Source organism: Pelobates fuscus, chromosome 2, assembly GCF_036172605.1.
Source record: "Pelobates fuscus isolate aPelFus1 chromosome 2, aPelFus1.pri, whole genome shotgun sequence".
Lineage (NCBI taxonomy): Eukaryota > Metazoa > Chordata > Amphibia > Anura > Pelobatidae > Pelobates > Pelobates fuscus.
In genome coordinates, this window is record NC_086318.1 from 157195294 (window position 1) to 157213655 (window position 18362).

At 39.4% G+C, this 18362-nt stretch overlaps 1 protein-coding gene across 3 annotated transcripts in view; it reads right to left on the reverse strand.

Annotated features, from left to right (window-relative positions):
• Nucleotides 1-14444: 14444 nt before the first annotated feature.
• Nucleotides 14445-18362, reverse strand: part of CLCN2 (chloride voltage-gated channel 2) — a 129768-nt gene continuing 125850 nt past the window's right edge. For all 3 annotated transcript variants that reach the window (XM_063442896.1, XM_063442895.1, XM_063442894.1), the window contains 3 exons: nucleotides 16853-16957; nucleotides 15939-16025; nucleotides 14445-15520 (listed from right to left, as the gene is read on the reverse strand). In XM_063442896.1, the coding sequence (XP_063298966.1) occupies nucleotides 15332-15520; nucleotides 15939-16025; nucleotides 16853-16957 (381 nt within the window). In that variant the 3' untranslated portion in view covers nucleotides 14445-15331. The remainder of the gene's footprint in view (nucleotides 15521-15938; nucleotides 16026-16852; nucleotides 16958-18362) is intronic.

The window sequence follows — 18362 nt, forward strand, 5'->3', positions numbered from 1 at the left end:
TTTTATATCAGTTTCATTGCTACACGGAGCTTAGATCACAAAACAGTGAACCGGACTGTGAGTAGGATGGCTATGGCTGCCAATAGATACTGTGACAAAAGTACTCCTTTCCCTTGGTACCTTGTCCTGGGATTGGGGTGTTACACACAGTCTTTTCAGGCTTTAGAGACACTTCACACGTTGGGTGAGGTAAATTAACTTGCTCTTTTATTGAGGTTCCAAAATAAATGCACAGTAAGGTATAAAGGTAACAAAAATATATAAAAACAAAAGCCTTGCTCTTCTGAGCACTAACTAAACAAAATAATCAGCTAACTGGGTTGGATGGCTTGTCCATTTCCCAACATAAACATAAGCATAAACAACCTTACTGTTTCAGGGTTTTCAGCTCTCTGTTTCCACTCACAGAAACCAAACACAATCTCCCTCCTTCCTTGGCAGGGGAGTACTTAATAGCACCGGTAATTGGCAATCCTTTTCAGGTGAGTTAAATTAGGATTCAAACTCTGGAACTGGACTTCTCACCTGTGGGTTCCAAGCAACTTCCAAAATGTGGAGTGGAGCACTGGCCCACCCTACTCTCCAAGTACTCCACCCCAGGGCCCAAATATACACATATTTAAAGTGCAACATTCATTATAACATTACACATTTCCCTGGGGCTAATTACACAAAGTAGGAACCTTGCAAAATCTGGGGAGGTATATAGATTCCCTCCAGCACAATTCCTTGCTTTCGGTCACACATCCTCCCCCCCAGCTCAGACCTATTGGGTCGAGCGACCATGGACATTAGCGAGTGCATCCGCGAAAGACCATCTGCATTTCCCTGTTTACTCCCAGCCCTATGCTCTATGGAGAAATTATAGGGTTGCAAGCTAAGGAACCAGCGGGTTACTCTACTATTTTTCTCCCTGTTTTGGCTCATCCAAGTAAGGGGTGCATGGTCTGTCACTAGTCTGAATTTTCGTCCCAAGAGATAGTATTTAAGTGTGTCTACTGCCCACTTTATAGCCAGACACTCCTTCTCAACAATGGAATAGTTTCTTTCTTGGGGATTAAGCTTCCTGCTTAAATATAATATGGGGTGCTCCTCACCCTGAATTTCCTGAGAGAGAACAGCACCTAGTCCTACATCAGAGGCATCTGTCTGTAAAATAAATTCTTTAGAAAAATCAGGTGTTACCAACACTGGTTGGGCACAAATGGCTTCTTTAAGCTTTCTGAATGCTTGTTCAGTCTCTGGGGACCATTTTACCACTACTGGAGCATTAACTTTAGTAAGGTCAGTTAATGGGCTTCCAATTGTAGCAAAATTGGATATAAATCTCCTGTAATAGCCAATGAGGCCAAGAAATGTTCTCACCTATTTCTTAGTCAGTGGTCTCGGCCAATTTCGTATGGCTTCAATTTTAGCAACTTGGGGTTTCACTAGTCCCCTACCAATAGAGTAGCCCAAATATTTTGCTTCCTCTAGGCCAATTGTACACTTATTGGGGTTAGCAGTTAAGCCAGCATTTTGTATTGAGTTAAGGACAGCCTGTACTTTTGGAAGGTGACATTCCCAATCCTCACTGTGTACTACAACATCATCCAAGTATGCAGCTGCATAGCGCACATGCGGCTTTAGTATTCTGTCCATCATTCTTTGGAATGTGGCAGGGGCACCATGCAAGCCAAAAGGCAAAACTCTGTACTGAAATAGGCCATCAGGAGTAGAAAATGCGGTCTTTTCTTTTGCTCGCTCTGTGAGTGGTACTTGCCAATAACCTTTGGTTAAATCTAGTGTAGTGAGGTACCGAGCTCTCCCAAGTCGTTCTACTAGCTCATCAACTCTAGGCATGGGGTATGCATCAGACTTAGAAATAGCATTCAGTTTGCGATAATCATTACAAAACCGTACTGTATTATCAGGCTTTGGTACCAGCACAATTGGACTGCTCCAGTCACTTTGTGACTCCTCAATGACTCCAAGATCTAACATTTTCTTAACCTCTGCTCTGATAGCTTCTCTGCGAGCCTCGGGTATTCTGTATGGTTTGAGATTGACCCTTTTTCCTGGTTCTGTCAAAATGTCATGTTTAATCACACTAGTCCTTCCTGGGACTGGGGAGAATACCTCTTTATTTGATCTAATAAACTCCTTAACTTCCCTTGTCTGGTGTATTGACAGGGTCTCTGAGATATTTACTTCGGGGTCAATATTACACTTATCAGGGAAGGTTGAAGCCTCTGTAGTAACCAGAACTTCCCTTTCTTTCCATGGTTTTAGCAAATTGACATGGTATATTTGCACTTCCTTTCTTCTACCTGGTTGCCTTACTTTATAATTTACCTCTCCTACTCTTTCAATAATCTCATATGGCCCATGCCAAGTTGCCAGGAATTTGTTCTCTACTGTGGGAACCAGGACTAATACTCTGTCTCCTGGTTGAAATACTCGAATTCTAGCATTCTTATTATAGCTATTCTGCTGATTTTGTTGAGCCTTTTGCATGTGTTCTCTGACTATTGGCATAATGGCTTCAATACGTTCCTGCATCTGAGTTATGTGTTCTATTACACTGCGATGTGGGTTTGCTTCTTGTTCCCAAGTTTCCTTTGCTATGTCAAGTAATCCCCTGGGGTGTCTGCCATATAATAATTCAAAAGGTGAGAAACCCGTAGAAGCTTGGGGTACTTCTCTAATGGCAAACATTAAATAGGGCAATAGAAAGTCCCAGTTTTTCCCATCTTTATCAGTTACTTTGCGCAGCATAGCTTTTAACGTTTTATTAAATCGCTCAACCAGACCATCGGTTTGTGGGTGATAAACAGAGGTTTTGAGGTGTCTAATGTGAAGGAGCTTGCAGAGTTCCTTTGTAACCTTGGACATGAATGGAGTACCCTGATCTGATAGGATCTCCTTGGGAATCCCAACCCGGCTAAACATCATCATTAACTCTTTAGCAATGGACTTTGCTGAGGTTGTGCGCATAGGTATTGCCTCAGGGTAACGGGTAGCATAGTCTAGTACTACTAATATATACTGATGCCCCCTACTGGATTTTACCAGAAGACCCACAAAATCCACAGCAATACGTTCAAAAGGCACTTCAATAACAGGCAAGGGTACTAAAGGGCTACGGTAAGCCGTAAAGGGCGCAGTGACCTGACATTCAGGGCATGACGAACAGTAGTTCTTGATAGCTGCGATTACTCCAGGCCAATAAAATCTACTCAAAACACGCTCTCTTGTTTTGTCAACCCCTAGGTGACCCCCCCAAAACATGGCTATGTGCAAGGTTTAACACAGTGCGCCAATAGGCTTGTGGTACTAACAGCTGCTTTGTAATAACGGACTCTTTTTTCCTCAACTCTGTACAACAGATCATTATCCACTTCAAAATAAGGGTAAGTAAGAGAATTCCCTGGATTGACAGGGGATCCATTCCTTATAGAAATATTATTCCTGGCTACCAATAATGTTGGGTCAGACCACTGTGCACTTCTGAAGTTACCAGGCCTAACCTCTAAATCAGCTAACTCTATATCTGTTTCAGAGCTTCTAGAAGGTCCCGCATTAGTTTGTTCTGGGTTTTCACCAACTAATGTTTTTATAGGGGAATGCTGCATATTGTTAGGCTCATCATCATGATCTCTCTCATCTGCCAGAGTATTTGCAAAAGGAAATTCATCATTCTGTTCACCTGATGGGTTTTCAAAACATGCCCATAGGTCTAGAAAATGGGGAAAATCCCTTCCAATAATCATCTCATGTGCCAGTTTTGGTACCAGCCCCACTCTGCAGTTTACAGTACCACACTGGGTTTTAACAAGTATATCTGCAGTAGGGTAGTTATGTATATCCCCGTGCACACAAGCAATATAAACTTTTCCAGAGTTAACAATATGAGTATCCTGTAATAAGGATTGGTCTAGAAGGGTAACCATACTCCCTGAATCTAGCAATGCCTGTATATTTTTTCCCTCCACATTCACGGTACACCCAGGGTGACTATTCAAATAACCATTTTTTTCCACAGAACATACAACCTGTGAATAAAGTGCAATTCCTTCCCAATTATTACCAAAATTACATTCCATTGGTTCAACATTTTTAGGACAGTCTTTTGCAATATGTCCAAAGTTTCTGCATTTAAAGCATTTTATACCATAATTAGTACTTTTTGATTCATTTGTAGGCTCTTCCCACCTCCCAAAGTCTTTTTCTCTTTTAACAATGTCTCTTGGGTAATAAAACCCTGTTCTCTCATCAAAAGACCCCCTTTTCCCTGGAACAGTCTTACCAGATTTGTTGGGGCTGTAGGTTTTCAGATTCTTGGGTCTCTTGGCCAGGAGGTTGAAGCAGTTCTCCCGCTGCTATATACCGTTCAACCAATTCAACCAATTGGTCTGCTGTTTGGGGATTGCTCTGACTGACCCACCGACGAAGTCCAATAGGTAAGCCTCTTAGGAATCTTTCCATCACTAGTTGCTCCACAATGCGGCTGGGTGAGTTGATCTCTGGCTGCAACCATTTTCTGGCAAGGTGTATCAAGTCAAACATCTGTGAACGAATCGCTTTATCCAGGCTGTAAGTCCACGAATGAAATCTCTGGGCACGGACGGCTGTTGTCACCCCCAGGCGTGCCAGTATTTCTGCTTTCAGCTTCTTGTAGTCACTGGCTTCCGCTAGTTCCAGATCATAGTATGCTTTCTGGGATTCACCAGTAAGAAATGGTGCTAGCAGACTTGCCCATTCCACTTCAGGCCAACCTTCTCGCTCAGCGGTTCGCTCAAATGCCATCAGGTAGGCCTCTACATCATCTGTGGATACCATCTTTTGCAAGTAGTGACTCACTCTGATCACCTTTGGACATTGTGGTGATTCTGTGGCATCCCTGGCCAGCCTTTGTGATAGACTCTGGATCTCCTGCTGTATGACACATGTGGCATGCTGCTGCTCCTCTCTGAGCAATTGATGAGCTGCTGCCTGTGTTGCTTCAACTTGCTTGAATAAAGCATCTGTATTTTCCTTTTGAGCCAGTACAAGCTGCTGCAGTATTGAAATGCTCTCTTGCTGTATTGCATTAGTCTCTGCAGTCCTCCTGTTTGTCTCTTGCTGTACAGCAGTGGACTGGAGCAAAGCTTTCATGACATCCTCCATTTTCTCAGCAGTCTCTTTCTCCCTACTTACAGACTTTGCCGTGTGCTGCCCGCATCCTCCACCATATGTGACAAAAGTACTCCTTTCCCTTCGTACCTTGTTCTGGGATTGGGGTGTTACACACAGTCTTTTCAGGCTTTAGAGACACTTCACACGCTGGATGAGGTAAATTAACTTGCTCTTTTATTGAGGTTCCAAAATAAATGCACAGTAAGGTATAAAGGTAACAAAAATATATAAAACAAAAGCCTTGCTCTTCTGAGCACTAACTAAACGAAATAATCAGCTAACTGGGTTGGATGGCTTGTCCATTTCCCAACATAAACATAAGCATAAACAACCTTACTGTTTCAGGGTTTTCAGCTCTCTGTTTCCACTCACAGAAACCAAACACAATCTCCCTCCTTCCTTGGCAGGGGAGTACTTAATAGCACCGGTAATTGGCAATCCTTTTCAGGTGAGTTAAATTAGGATTCAAACTCTGGAACTGGACTTCTCACCTGTAGGTTCCAAGCAACTTCCAAAATGTGGAGTGGAGCACTGGCCCACCCTACTCTCCAAGTACTCCACCCCAGGGCCCAAATATACACATATTTAAAGTGCAACATTCATTATAACATTACACATTTCCCTGGGGCTAATTACACAAAGTAGGAACCTTGCAAAATCTGGGGAGGTATATAGATTCCCTCCAGCACAATTCCTTGCTTTCGGTCACAATACTTAGAAGCTTCACTCGTTCTATGTGATGAGTGAAACTGTGGCTGGTGTGGCGGAACCAGCCCCGCCACTTGTACGTGGAGAGGACTGCTTGCCAGCCTCCTGCCCTGTGACTATGGCCCTGGGATGTATTGCCCTTCTAGGAACTGATTTTGGCATGTTGTATTGTATTATGCTGCTACTGGCCCTTTGAGAACCATCTGGAGACATACTGTGGAGTTACTGGGTGGCCATCATTTCATGTATCAGAGGCACATGGTGAGAACAATGGATGAAGCACATGGTGAGAACAATGGATGGCGGCCATTTTAACTCACAGACACTGTTGTGACTTTTCTACACGGTACCATCTCGCCAGTATTTGGTGCACAAAGACATCGTGCAGTAGTTTTAAACTATACAACAGGGGACACATTATACAGTAATTATTTTTTATGTAATCTGTATATGTTCTGCGGAATCTGCATTAAACTGTATCTTCCAAACTACTGAACAGATCTGGGTGAATTTTGGATATGTGGTTCACCCAGATCCCCCGGTTCTGAGGATATATGGGGTTATTGCATGTTTTGGGGTCCCTGTGATATGTTTTGTAAAACTGTATTTCTCTGTCTGTGATAATTATATTACCCATTGTGTTCAGTAATCATATCACAGGCAGAGGGGAGGATTTTGTGTGGGAGTGTCTGTATGTATTGATTGGTTGTTCTGTAAAACCCTGTGGGCAGTACTATGTTTGTGGATTGGGAATAAAAGAGGCTGTATGTGCCAGTACAGTCAGTTCTGCTTGACCCTCAAAACGAAGTGTCGTCTCGTTATTGGGGGAATTGGATTGTATGCTGATTGGCAGGAGTGTAAGCTGATTGTATGCTTTTCCTGTTCAGCTGTTTCCAGTGTTCGTGTGTTTCCTGTTCGGGAGTTGGAGGATTCATGTAGTTTGCAGTTCAGGAGACTGGTGCTTGCAGTAGCTGTCTGTGCCTCGGAAAGGGGAATAACGCCTAAACGTTTTTTAACCTCTTGTGTGCAAAACGGTCCGTTGCAGCTGGGATATAAACTGCATATGTCAAAAACCTTTGCTCGACAAGAAAAAAGTATACACACAAACCACAATAAAAAACACGAGACTCTTGCCTCCTTGCAAAGTTTTTTTCCTGGTGAGTTAATAGTGGTAGTGACATCTTGATGCACAAATGACTATACATGAGTACTCCTCCATATTGCAAAATGGGGTCTCTTTACTGAACCTTTTATTGGCTTCAGCCTGCTCATTGGTTGACAGTTGTCTATTTTCTATTCAACAATTCAACTATTAATGAATCATGAGAATTTCCTTGAATTTGTCAGCTGATGTCAATAGTGTAGATTTGCCATGTTAAATGCTAAGCTTATGGAGTCATACAGGTCTGACTGATTTCAGGAAGGACTTGAACTTCATGGATTTCCTGCCAAGTTCTAATGCAGTTCAGTTAAATAAACAGAATCTGCATTAAAGTAAACAGAGACTATTTTAATGAATGTTCTGGGTCGTTTTTTTTTTTCACAAATCAGTCACCAGTAATTTGGCAGGTGATGTTCACCTCAGACGAATTTTACATTTAGGGCTTAGTCAATAGAGATGTTTGCTTACACCACCACTCCAAGCATTAATATTAATTGTTTTAATTAAATTAGTTATTATTATTTTTCTAGACCGGCACTAGTCATAGAAGCTTATTGTGACATATATACGTCTAATACAATCTACACTATAAATATATATATATATATATGCATAAAAATCTGCTAAGTTAGCAAATTTTTTCCTACAAAATCACTGACCAGACATGAAATAATCCATTTTATTTATGAAAAATATGTGTATTTTATGTGTATTTGCCTACAGTACATCATATCAAAAAGAGGCATTTTTTTTCCCACCATAGTCTTTACGAAATCTGACTTAAATCAAGAGATATATATCATATCAATAAAATTTTTCCTGGCTAGCCATGACAGCTTCATTATGGATTGGCCTTGCCTCGCTCTGCTGTTATGACAGGAATTTATTAACATTTTTAAAGCTATATGAATATATTTGGAAACTTTGGGGCCTGGACGCCCATACAGAAGCTGCTTTTGAACTGCTTAAAGAGATCCAGGGTTATGGATCGACTCTAAAGACAATCTTTTTGTTGTTGATTGCTTCAGCCAGAAGAGTTTCTGAAATATGTTCTCTGAATATGTTCTTAGTGAAGAGGATCTACCAAACAGTCTTCTTCCAATTAGGCTTGTAACAATATGGTGTTATTGTGCGTCTTTCTACAAAGTTCCTTCCTAAGGTAATCTCAGAATTCCATATCTAAAATTCCATATCTAACATTCCATATCCTTCAACATGCGGTGCAATTTTGAGCACCAGTAGAAAAAGTGCAGAGGCGAGTTACAAAACAAGTAAGGGAGATGGAAAACATTAGTTATGAGGAAAGACTTTTTATTATTTAAGTCATCTCAGAGAGGATATAATAGCACTATACAAACATATATAGGGCCAGTAGCATCCACTATGTGCTAATCTGTCCATTATCAGGAATATACAGATGACAAGAGGTCACGCGCTGAGACCAGAAGAAAAGCATTTTCGCTTTCAGTAGAGAAAAGGGTTCTGTACAGTAAGTAAAATAAAGATGTTGAATTCTCTGCTTAAAGAGATTAATAAGATTCTACAGATCCATTTAAAAGAGGCTTGGGTGTTTTTCTGCATAAACAGAATATTTAATTATATAATTGATATCTATGAAAACAGGTCGTTGAGCCAAAGAGAAATTTGATTGCCATCATGGAGTCAAGAATGAGTTTTACCCTTTTTTTTTCTTCCCATAATTGGAAATGGCTACAATTGGGGTGGGGAAGGGGGGGGGGGGGGTTGCCTTCTTGTGGACCAACTGCATAAAATAATGGACTTCACTGAACTCAATGAACTTAATGGACTCTTTTTTTTCAACCTAGTCAACCAAATAACAGAAAATTCCTCTTCTTCCTCTCCAGTGGGTGAGAAGTTCATATTTCTCTCCAGATGAAGGAAAAGTAAAGATGATATTAAAGGATACCTTCAAGTTACCATGCAGAGGACTACATTTTTTAAGAAGTCTTCAAATGATTGATTTTGCCCTTGGGATCCAAAAGAAAAGATCCTGCTTCCACAGCAACTTTCAGAAGTTGGATAACCTTGACCATTGCAAAAGCCTGTTCTACTACGAGCATCAGGGGTCTCTCTGGAGGAGGTACTAATGGAGAATATATGTAGGACAGAAACCTAATCATTTCTGATGATATTCATTAAAAACTACAAACTGGATGTTGGTAACAATCTAGCCTCTAAATTTGTCATAACTGTCCTTCTAGCTGTAGCTTCAGCTAATAAATAGTGTTTACAGGGGATTTGTGGCTCTCTTGGGTATTACACATATGTGATGCGGTTAGTGAATAAAAGATAATATATTTTTTATACTTAACATAATTTTCTTTTCCTGGCTATTTTCCATGGCCAAATTATATTCTCTCCAAACAAAATGGACTTTCCAAAGAGACTGGGCAATCAATAATCCTAAATAGTGTTAATTAATTCCTGTCCTGACTGTTGAGAGACAGGTTAAATCCATAGGTGACACTGCAATATAAAATATCCATGATAAGAAAACAACAGTAAGCACGAAAACGATTTTCTACTTTGGTGCTGTGTCAAAAAAGAATTGCTAGCTGTATGTAATGAAATGTAACTTATGATTGTTACATAACTTGGCACGTATACAGTGGGTGGAAATTAGTCATATCATTAGAATTGATGGTTATAGAGCAATTCAAAGCAAAGGAACCCACCCAGCTTTAATTCATTTTATCTGAAACTTTAATATCCATGACAAATTTCCAGGGAACAAAGTTCAAGTTTAAGTAAGGCTGGTGCTGCAGTTGCACAACGGGATGCTACGATTGTTTGTTAAGGTCACCTGCCAGTTGAGGGAACAGACTAAGCTGCACTTACTTTGTTGTTATATAAATGATATGGTGTAGATATAACATTATAAATGGATGTGTGTTTGTCTGTGTGAAAATAAATAGCCTTCTAAAAGTATTCATGGCTGATTCTTTGCTATCATTAAATGAAAAACAGCACAGTTTTGTTTTGAAGATATTTTAACACACCGATGCTCAATAAGTTGTGTCAAGATGACATTAGTTTTATATTGTGTCTCCTAGTTTAGTAGATCTGCCCCCCACCTGCTGCACGGTTGGTGAAGGCTTAGGATGGGGAAATACACCCCTTATGGCAATATGGTGCTGGTCAACCGCCACATATTTAACACTCTCGCCGCCAAGTGTTTTTAACTATTCGCCTGCTGGCTGCTAGTGCTTAATTTTATCATTTGCTTGCATGAAAGTCGGTTAACGATAGTTTGAGAATGTTCATCCCACTGGATGCATTTGGCCCCTATTCAGTGTAAAATCGGTGCTTTGTGAATTTTTCAAACCTACACTTTGTATAGGATTTGGATGGGATAGCAACGATTTTATTCTGCTCACTGAATGCATCCGGGCAATTGCCGTATTTAGCCTTAGTAAATATAATTTGGTAATTTTCACTGGATTATGTCCATTATGACAAAATCTGGTGTTTAGTGAATAACCCTGTAAGTATAAATTAATCAGTAAAATTATCAATTTTTTATATGTATCTTCCAAAAATGGTTATCCAATGGATAAAAAAAAAAAGTGTTATTTGTGATTTCATCAATATGAGATTCTTATAGACACCTAGGGTACAATGTCAGTGCATTTCAAGGAGTCTGCTGACCATGTTTAGCACAAAATAATTGTACACTATTATTAGATTAAATGTCCATTTATAATTGTATTTCTGCCAGCTGTGATAAGATGTGAATGCAAGAGGTTCAGAAAGGTTTTGGCACAGTTCATATTTTCTCTGCATTTCCATATTTTCTGACATCCACAGTCACATGTTTGACTTGCTAGACTCCTGATAAAATTATCTAAAAGGATTTAAAAAAAAAAAAATATTTGCAATGTGTGTACTACAGGTAAAACCTCCCAAAATAAAAGGCAGAATAAAATAATATGTCAGAAAGCATTTTAATAAATAAGAGAAATAGGAAGTGAAAGTGTGTGGGTTTAGAGGATAGAACATTGCGAGGTAATGTAACTGAACAGGTTGTAAATCCTACTGTGGATGTCATGGCAGGCATTTTGCCATAAAGCTCTGTTCATTGTTTTTATTCATTCAAATGACAGAGACTGTTTGGGGGCTTTCTTATTTAGGTGGGCAAAAAAAAAAAAAACCCATAAAAAACCCAATTCCCATTACAGGGAATACAGGTTACTGTAAGTACAGTTGCCTGAATAAACCAGGAATCATTACTATGTAGGGCAGTGTAGGTTACCATTACAGCCTGTACAAGAGTTTTGCATGGTGCCCATAACTTATATTATCCTCGATGCTAAAATGCAGTCTGCACTTTTAAACTTTATACAAGTGCACATGCACTGACTGATTTTTCCATCACAGCTTTCATGCATCTTTGCATGCTGTCCCCCAATTTTTTATTATTACAGTTGGGTGACTTTAGTCCACTCCTGGAGCAAAAAGTCAACCAGCTCAGCTTTGTTTGTTAGCTTATGATGATCCATTTTCCTCTTAATCACATTCCAGAGGTTTTCAATTTAGTTCAGTTCTGAAGATTGGCCTGACCATGACATGGTCTTGAGCTGGTGGTCCTCCATTCACAACTTGATCAACCTGGCTGTGTGGAAGAAACATTGTCATGGCTTCATTCATGCGTCACAAAGATGCATCCGACCAATTACAGTCTTGCTGAAGCACCCACAGATCATAACCGATCCTCCACCAAATTGTGTGTAGGCTCACTAGGTCTCTGTCTAACATTTTGGCAAAGCTGTAAATTGGATTAACCTTACTCCAGTCATCTACAGTTCAATCCTTATGGTCTTTTGCAAACCTCAGCATGGCTCTTCTTTGTTTCTCCTTGATGAGAGCTTTTTTTTCTAGCTTTGCATGACTTCAGCACTGCCACAAGGAGCATGGTTCGAACTGTCCTCATTGTGCATGTCACCCCAGCTGCCTTATACCATTATATTGATAGGTTGCCCAATGTCACCCTTGAGTGACATTCAAATGAGTTAGACTGATCAGTAGAGAGTCATTTTCACCCTATGCTGGTCTGTAGCTTTGTTGTCCCCAATGTTTGCTGCTTGACCTTGTTCTTGAACCTCCATGTTTGAAATTGTAAGGATGAAATGAACCTGATGCTCACTGTATCCCCCTGCCAGTAAAACCAGAACTGAACCCTTCTTTCCCTAATTCAAAACTTTTATTTTTGGCAAGGTAAATAGTTTGTAGATGATTCAAATTACTTTTCAGGTATTACTAGCACTGTTTTTGCCATGCAGCTGGTTCTATAGCAATAATATAGTGCTGACCACTGCAGTGGATTTTATACTCTTCTTCACTAAATAAGATTTGGTTTGCGTAATCACCTAATTAATATATCATTAAGTAGAATGAGATGTGCCTATGTTTTAATTAAACGGACAATGGAATGGCTGGCTTACATGTAGAGATGCTGATTTAAGAAAGAAATCTTGTGGTTTCTTATTTTTTTCCATTGCTGTGTGTACATAATAGGACTTTGTTTACTTCTTAAAAAGCTACTTCCAAAATGACTAATGGGATCTTTAATCACATAGCCACTACAAACATAATATCTCTTTTTATTCAACCTCAGATATTCCTTTCCAGCACGAATACTTTAATAAGAAGGCAATCTGTTCATCTGTTTTAGCAGTACAAGAGAAACCGAGCTAAAGTGCAAATATCTCCCTCAATGTACACTGTCAAATTTTAAATGAATGTTTATTTTTAACCATTTAGTTTTCCTGTATTAGTTTAGGATATGGGTTCCATTTACAAGTTGATCAAAAAACAAAAGAAATACAAATCCTCTAACTTGCCTATAAACCAGAGCCAGGACAGGCTCAGCACAGCACCCTTGATGATCTTGGTTCAGTAGAGTGATTCTCATAGAGATGTGTTGGGAAACTATGACACATGAATGCCAGCCTTTGTTCTGACAATCTGATCTAATGCTCCGCATTGTGAAGCAATAAATCCAGTGCTGATGACAAATATTGGTTTAAAGAAATGGCAAAGTTTTATATTATAAAGGGTAAAGGGACAGCAACTATGCACAAAAAAACACTTCATTAATATAGTCTTTGCGGTTTTGAGTGTATTTTTTAAGGCTGACCCTCACTAACTAGGATTTTAATTTTGTACTTCAAGTAAGGCAATGTTGCACATTTTCCCCAGAATTAGCAAACTACAAGTTTTTGCTACCTGTGAATGCTTGACCAGGTGGTGATTTAAGCATCGTTTAGATTGAAATATAAATGAAAATAATGTATGCAATGTAGGAATATACTTGAAGCATATCACCCCGAAGTTCCAGAATCATTTCTAAACCTTACCTCATGGTACAGAGGGCAGTGATGACCGCAATATTTAAGTCAGCTAGCATTAAAAGGTTCTATCTCACAGTCATTCCTGTGACAGGCGAGAGTGACCTCAACCCTATCTCAGGCACAAATCCAGAGGCTGGAAAGTCTGGACTGGATGGAACTGTGTCATGGCTCACCTTACAACCTGGAGGCTGTGTGGTAGTCGCCTCTTCTTACATACTGTAGTGCATCAGCAGGAGACTCTCAACAAATTGTTACAGCTTCTCTGTTTTCACTCCGTTGCATAGCATTTAAGCAGGGCATTGGTTAATTGTTAAACATAGCTTCAGGAACCTGTTAACTTCATGTTTACAGCTGCCAATGTTGCCAAACATACCCCTTGCTAACTTTATCTCAATTTGATATGTGTTTACTTTTATATCTTTCAAGGCATTATTGCAAGCTTTCACACAGTCTTGATTACATCAGATGAAGTAGCACTATTGTGGACCACGTTGGTCACTGCGGTTTGAACAATTTCTAAAATACTCAATTATTCGGTTGTCAACATACAAAAATAACTAACAAACCCAAGCATATGTAGATGCCACCACAGTATTATATGGTTTACTGATGTTTCATATCTTTTCTTTCACAATGGTGTCTCATGTTATATTAGGACATGTATATACTGCATATACAAAAATAAAAATTTACAAAAAAAATGAAGTGGTCATAAAATCCTTACACAGAGATTAAGGCCACTAATAAGTAACACTGCTTAATCTTAAATGCAAAATACAAAACAAACAAGCAAGCAAAATAAATAAATAAATGAAATAAAAAGAGATTTAAATCTACTTAAAATCACCTGTTTTGGCAAATAAATATTAGTTATGCCCACGGCTTCTGGAGCCCGACTAGTGTTACAGTTCTGGTTCACAGGTTAAGAAGCAAGAAGGTTTTTAACCATAATGAATAAAATTAATTTTGAATTCCAGAACAGCTGTACAGCATGTATTCACGAAACGAAGTGTAACAAAAGTGTTTACAAATGACAAGTATCCACACCATTTTCCATTCAGTTTAATTAAAATATACATATTTACTAATTCATAATTTTATTATCTCAAATGCATTATTGGTCCACCAGCATCTGAAGGTTTAAATTAGTTGGCATGTGCATTTTTTATTTTTTAACACTGGTAAGGTGACATATATGCCATCAGGCATTTCGACTTCGAAATATTTTTTGTCTGTGGCATTGAAATGTTGAAAGGTAACTTGTCTTTGACATCCCAAGTTATTACAAAGGTGAGGATCCCTTTAGTGCTGGGTGAAGGACACTATTCTGCATAGAACAGCCGAAAACAATGTCTTGGAAGAGTCACGTATGTGACAGTGTGCAGAATACTTATTTGTTTCTCTGTAAAGATAAAGATGTATGTTGATATTTGTGTTGGAGGTAGTAGGACTCCTGCATCTTCGGCTAGCCAGGAAGGCAGAGGCTGAACTAAGCTTTGATCATATACTATATTAAAACTCTTTATTAATAAAAAATAAAATTAGTGGCAGTGTTATGCATTCTCCCTATGGCAGGAGTGAGGCTGTAGGGAGTGCATTAAATTATTTGTGGGAGGCCAGCTCCTGTCAGTTCATACAGCCCATGTAGTAGTAATTCCCATCTTGTACACAGTTCTTGTAATCATCAATTACTGGACTCACTCTTTTAAAATGCAACTGGATGGCTTTGTAGAGGAAGTCCATGTCTTTGAAACCCACTTTCTGCAGCTCCCCTGTGGGGGGATGGAAGACAGATACCCGGTTGTTATTTTCGGGTTTTCAGTCTGATGAACATCTACATGTAGGTGTCAGAATACAATCATCTCCCTGCTAGGGAAGAGGTGATAAATGGACTTAAGATAGTGGTGGTGATGGGATAGTGAGGGAGTCCATGTCATTTGTCATCGCTGTCAGATGGGCTTGATTCACGTGGAAGAAGGTGCCGACGGCTCCTCTCCCACAGTTTGGTAATATTAGTGGTCTCTGTCTCACTGCTGCTTGTAACGCTATCTCTGAAGCTTGCGAGTGGTGGGCGTACTTTTGCCCCCTTAGCAGTCACGGAACCTTCAATGGCTTTACGGAGCTGAAAATAAAAAACACATTTACATGTTCCGGAATATATTTACCTAAGTCATGCACACATACTGCTTTATTTATATAACAAGATGGTAACAACAAGATGAAGTGCCAGTGAATAGTGGAACAGGTCTGAATCACAGTAATAAAGATAGGCCCTGGAGCTTCCCCACCATGTGCCCACACCTTTTTTTTTTTAGCCATTTCCAAATTAGATATGCGAGAAGCACAAACCTCTGTATTGGTCTTCTCGGAGGTCAGATAACTAGTCCCCACTAAACCTTCAAAATATACCAACTACATCTCTATATTATATATAAGTAAGGTCTCCCCTCAACTCTGGGTTACGACCTTGTGTCTGCATAATGTATTTCTTTTCATTCAGATTCTCTCCCTGTCCAAACCACTAATAAAGGGATCTTTACCTCTCTCAGGGTCACCATTCCAATGAGGCGTCCTATGCTCGTTACATATGCATGATCCATCCCAAGTAATGAAAAGACATTGTGTGCCTGAAGAAAGAAGGGAGAGAAATGTGAGGAAATGTTTTATAAAAATATTGTATATTAAGGACAAAAGGGAAACTGGAAAGGAGAAACGAGCAATAAAAATTAAGTTGAAGAGATGAAAGTGCAATGATACTTAGCTGATCGATGCTGGCGGTTCAGCGTTTCTTGCAGGTTGCGTATGTCCAATGCGCCGTTCGGTATATGCTTCCATCTAACAATTCCGATGCTGCCTGCTCTAAGTACACATCCTAAATACCGTTAGTAGAACTTCCCTTCTGAATTGGAATTGTTTATTTCACCTAGGCGACCTCATTTCTGCCCTTTTTGGGGTCTCTGGGGTGATGTGGACCAATCAGAGTCTAAGTAACCCTATTTAAACCTGTTTTGATGTTGGTTCAGTGTCCTATCAAGGTTTCTATCTTAGAAAACTCAAGAAACACTCAAGAAACACAGTAATCATGTACTATGTACATTCTGGTATTGACCTCGTTTATAGGAATTTTGAATATTTCTGTTCTCCTAATTCGTCTTGTTATACGCTTTCCGACTATCTGTATTCCTGACCACAGCTAGTTATTTGACTTTGTCTCTCTCTTGTTTATAATGTTAATTGCGGCCACGCTAAGGCCTGGTAATATATCTATCTCCATTTATTCTGTTGGGCCTCCCATTTCCTGAGTGTATGGGTATACTTCTCGTGACAGAAACGGAGAAAGATAAATGGGAGGTGGGATGAAAACTGCAATTGATTACATACAGAAAAGAGCAAAGCAAAACCAGACATGGTGAAAGGGAAGAATAAACTTGCATGATGTTTTTCAATATTGTACCTTATGTAAGGAGGTTCTCTCCACCAACTGGAAAGGAGCAGGGTCTATCTGGCAGTTGTTAAAGTTGATTGGCTCATCCAGTTGAAGTTCCTCCCATTCCAGAACCTGATGTGGAGCATAATATGAAACATATTTAAGCAAACATACACCTGCCCAACACGTTGCAGAGCCCTTAAGATAACATGCTATGTATAACCCACCACCCAAACCTCTATTAGGTACACAAGTAGGGGAGCTGCTGCCATGGAAGTGTAAACCACACAGAATAAAACCTTATGAAGTTACATATCCAGAAAGCAAGGCTTGTGTAAGGATTTAGATTTTATCCTCCCCTTAAAATGTGTGCTTGCCATTTCTCTTTAAACCCCCTAAGGACCAAACTTCTGGAATAAAAGGGAATCATGACATGTCACACATGTCATGTGTCCTTAAGGGGTTAAATCCCTTTTCCCCCTCTTCGTGTCTCCTTTCTTCTTTTTGTGTATCGTATTCCCTTTTATTTTTCATATTTCTGCTTTTATAACTTCAATGTGTCTCTCAAGCCCCCCAATTTAAATATCTTACCCTCCTTTAGTGTATATCTACCTGTTTTGCCTTATAACCACAATTTTGTATCCCTTACACACCCCTTGTGTATCTACCGCTCCATGTATTTTTTCCTTCTCTCCTTTTGTGAGTGTTACCCCTCTCTGTAACATGGACTCACTGATCTTCTCTACCTGTTCTGACAGGAAGCTGCTCGTTACTCATCCCCTGCCTCCTCCAGTCAAAGTTAACAGCTCCTTGTCAGATGGATTAGAGAATAAAGAAGATCCTCCACTGTAATTAATTAGGCCACACTATGGACAGTGACCAATAGGAGATGGAGCTCTGTTACCCCCCCAGCCCTATTAGAACATTGCGTCCCGTGGGTCAATGCACCACAAATCTGCCTGTGCCATCCTATGGTGGCACCAGCCTGGCCAGAAAACCTTATACAAAACTGCCTAAAAGTCTAATAAAAGATGTTAGAAAGTTTCAATCATAGAGCAACTTAAAGAACAAAAAAAAAGAATTCTAATACTGTTCATCATGCGTCCACACTACCGGAGCATGTAAAAACAAACACAAATAGACATACTTTGATACGTAACTACACACAAAGATCCTTCTAGACTGGAGAGAAACCAGAGATTAAATAACATACATTTATACGTATTACATTTTATTTTCATTATTTACATTGTTATTTATTTCATAATATATTAAATAGGTATTTTGCCTTAAATGTTTTGAGTAGAAATGCAAGTTTTAATTAAATATATATATTTAATAAAAAAAAACTTTTAATCCTGGAATAGGGGTTATACATTCTATTTTTGTTGTCTTTGAGGATGTATTTGATTAATGTTTAATTGCTGATACTGCTAATTCAGATATTTAATGGAATAGTGTTAAAACCACCATCTGCCCCCCCCCCCCCACTTGCCTCCCTAAATATAGAAAAATCTTACTTTTATTCCAGTCTACA